This window comes from Austrofundulus limnaeus, unplaced genomic scaffold, assembly GCF_001266775.1.
Source record: "Austrofundulus limnaeus strain Quisiro unplaced genomic scaffold, Austrofundulus_limnaeus-1.0 Scaffold208, whole genome shotgun sequence".
NCBI classification, from domain to species: domain Eukaryota; kingdom Metazoa; phylum Chordata; class Actinopteri; order Cyprinodontiformes; family Rivulidae; genus Austrofundulus; species Austrofundulus limnaeus.
Window position 1 is genome coordinate 291,827 of NW_013952610.1, and position 1,876 is coordinate 293,702.

General features: G+C 43.9%; 1 protein-coding gene across 1 annotated transcript in view; it reads left to right on the forward strand.

Moving 5' to 3' along the window:
- The window catches only part of badb (BCL2 associated agonist of cell death b), a 6,128-nt gene extending 4,693 nt beyond the window's left edge, over positions 1-1,435 (forward strand). Inside the window, exon 4 of the mRNA XM_014019029.1 lies at positions 1,037-1,435. Coding sequence (XP_013874483.1) covers positions 1,037-1,174 — 138 coding nt within the window. The 3' untranslated portion in view covers positions 1,175-1,435. The remainder of the gene's footprint in view (positions 1-1,036) is intronic.
- The last annotated feature ends 441 nt before the right edge of the window (positions 1,436-1,876 follow it).

A 1,876-nucleotide genomic window follows, 5' to 3' on the forward strand; every position in this document is an offset into this window, starting at 1 on the left:
GAGAGGAAAAGTTATTTATCAAGCTTCTCAGTCTTACTTTAAGTGAAGTGAAGGAGTAGTTCTCAAGTGTCAGCCTTAGAGCTGATTAGCGACACCTGGCTGTGCCAACCAATCAGAGAGACTCCACTGTGTGACGTAGCAACATATTTCCCGACGGGACAGTTTACTGAATGATGTCCACTAACCTGAAACAGATGGAGAGGAGCTCTTTAGCTGAAATCGAGTGCCTGCAGTCGGTGTCCTGACAGGAGATATCCGCACCAATGCGTGGCAGTGACTCATCAGACTGGACTCAGGACAAAAATAGTCCTGAAAGCGAACTGTGAGCCTCTCCCGCAGCTCCTGGGTGATGAAACTCAGAATGTGTCTGAATTATCTGGTGAATTAATTATGAATTAATTATCTGATGAACGTGACATGCTCTTGCTCTCTGTAAATAAAGCAAAGCCACTTCCTCGTCCGACATTAAACAGAGCCCGACAGAGGAGGGAGGGTCGGGGAGGCTGTTGCCGTGCAGCGCTTCAAGAGCTGACCTGCGTCTGACCTCAAAGTGCACAAGTGACCAACTTGAAGCGTTGGATGTAATTTTGAAGCTGAAATCGCGTTCGGTGTGAACGCAGCATTATTCAAGTCTGTTTTGAACCCTGTGCGGCTCCACCTGGTGGTGGGAGCCGTCATTTCGTGGGTACAATAATCAACATGCATTGTGGGAAATGTAGTTCATGGTCAGTGCTGACGTTAAGAACTTTAATACATCTTTGAAGCTCTTTTGGCCACGTAAAATGCTGTGGTGGACCACATTTGGCCCACGGACCTTAAGTTTGAGCACTAGAGTGATTTAAATCAGTCATGTGACCAGGACGCTCCGACTCACCCTGGGGGTTAATCGTCATATTATTTGTTATCAATTAAATGCCACAATTAATCGTGATTCATTTTTTTGCCCACACCGCCCCACGCTAACATCCAGACCTGAGGGCTGGGCGGTCGTGTCGCAGTGGTTTTGTTCCTCTAATCCGAACTCTCTGCTCTGCAGGAGATGAGGAAGGTAAGGAGCACCGGGTCCGCCAAACCCATCCCCCACTCCAGGAGCTGGTGGAACTACCTCTTCAGTCACCAGGAGACGGACGGCGAGAACGGCCACCATGAAAAACCGAACCAGCGCACCGAGTGAACGCCCTGAGGGGGCGGGAAACATACAGAGCCACTGAGGTGTTTCAGGATGAAGAACGAGGAAAACCACCGAACAATGAGACGACCGGGGGGTCCAACCTGAAGTCATTGGTATTTTTTATTTTTTTGTGTTGTGATGAAAAGAGTTGGGCTGTCCGTTGTGTTGAGGGAAGCAGGATCTGAAAAAGGACATTTCTTTATAAAAAAAAAAAAAAACAACAAACTTGAATATCAGCGAACCAAAACAGTGCGGTTTCCTGCACATAAATGACAAAACCATAAGAATTCATGTTCTGCTTTCTGTTCAGGGTGATAAATGACTTGTTTTACCACTAAATATATTTATCTGTTTATCGCGATCACTCCAGCATCAAAATATCCACAAACAGGGATTTTATTTTATTTTATTTTATGGTTCCTCAAACTTTGCAGACTTTTCTACTTCAAGCTGTACGAGACTATCAGAGAACTGCTTTATTAGAGTAAATTAAAAGAACAATCTTGTAGTTGGACAATCTGCGACGATGCACAAACAACTTCCTTAAATCAAAAAACTTCAGGGTCAGATTAAAGCCGATGATATTAAAAAGAAAGAAGCACAAACCAGATTATCTTTGTTTTAAAAGCCTTTGGACAAGCAAAAAAATAAAGATTTTTTACGTGTAAATATATCTTGTAAATATTTTATTAAATGACTGGGGGG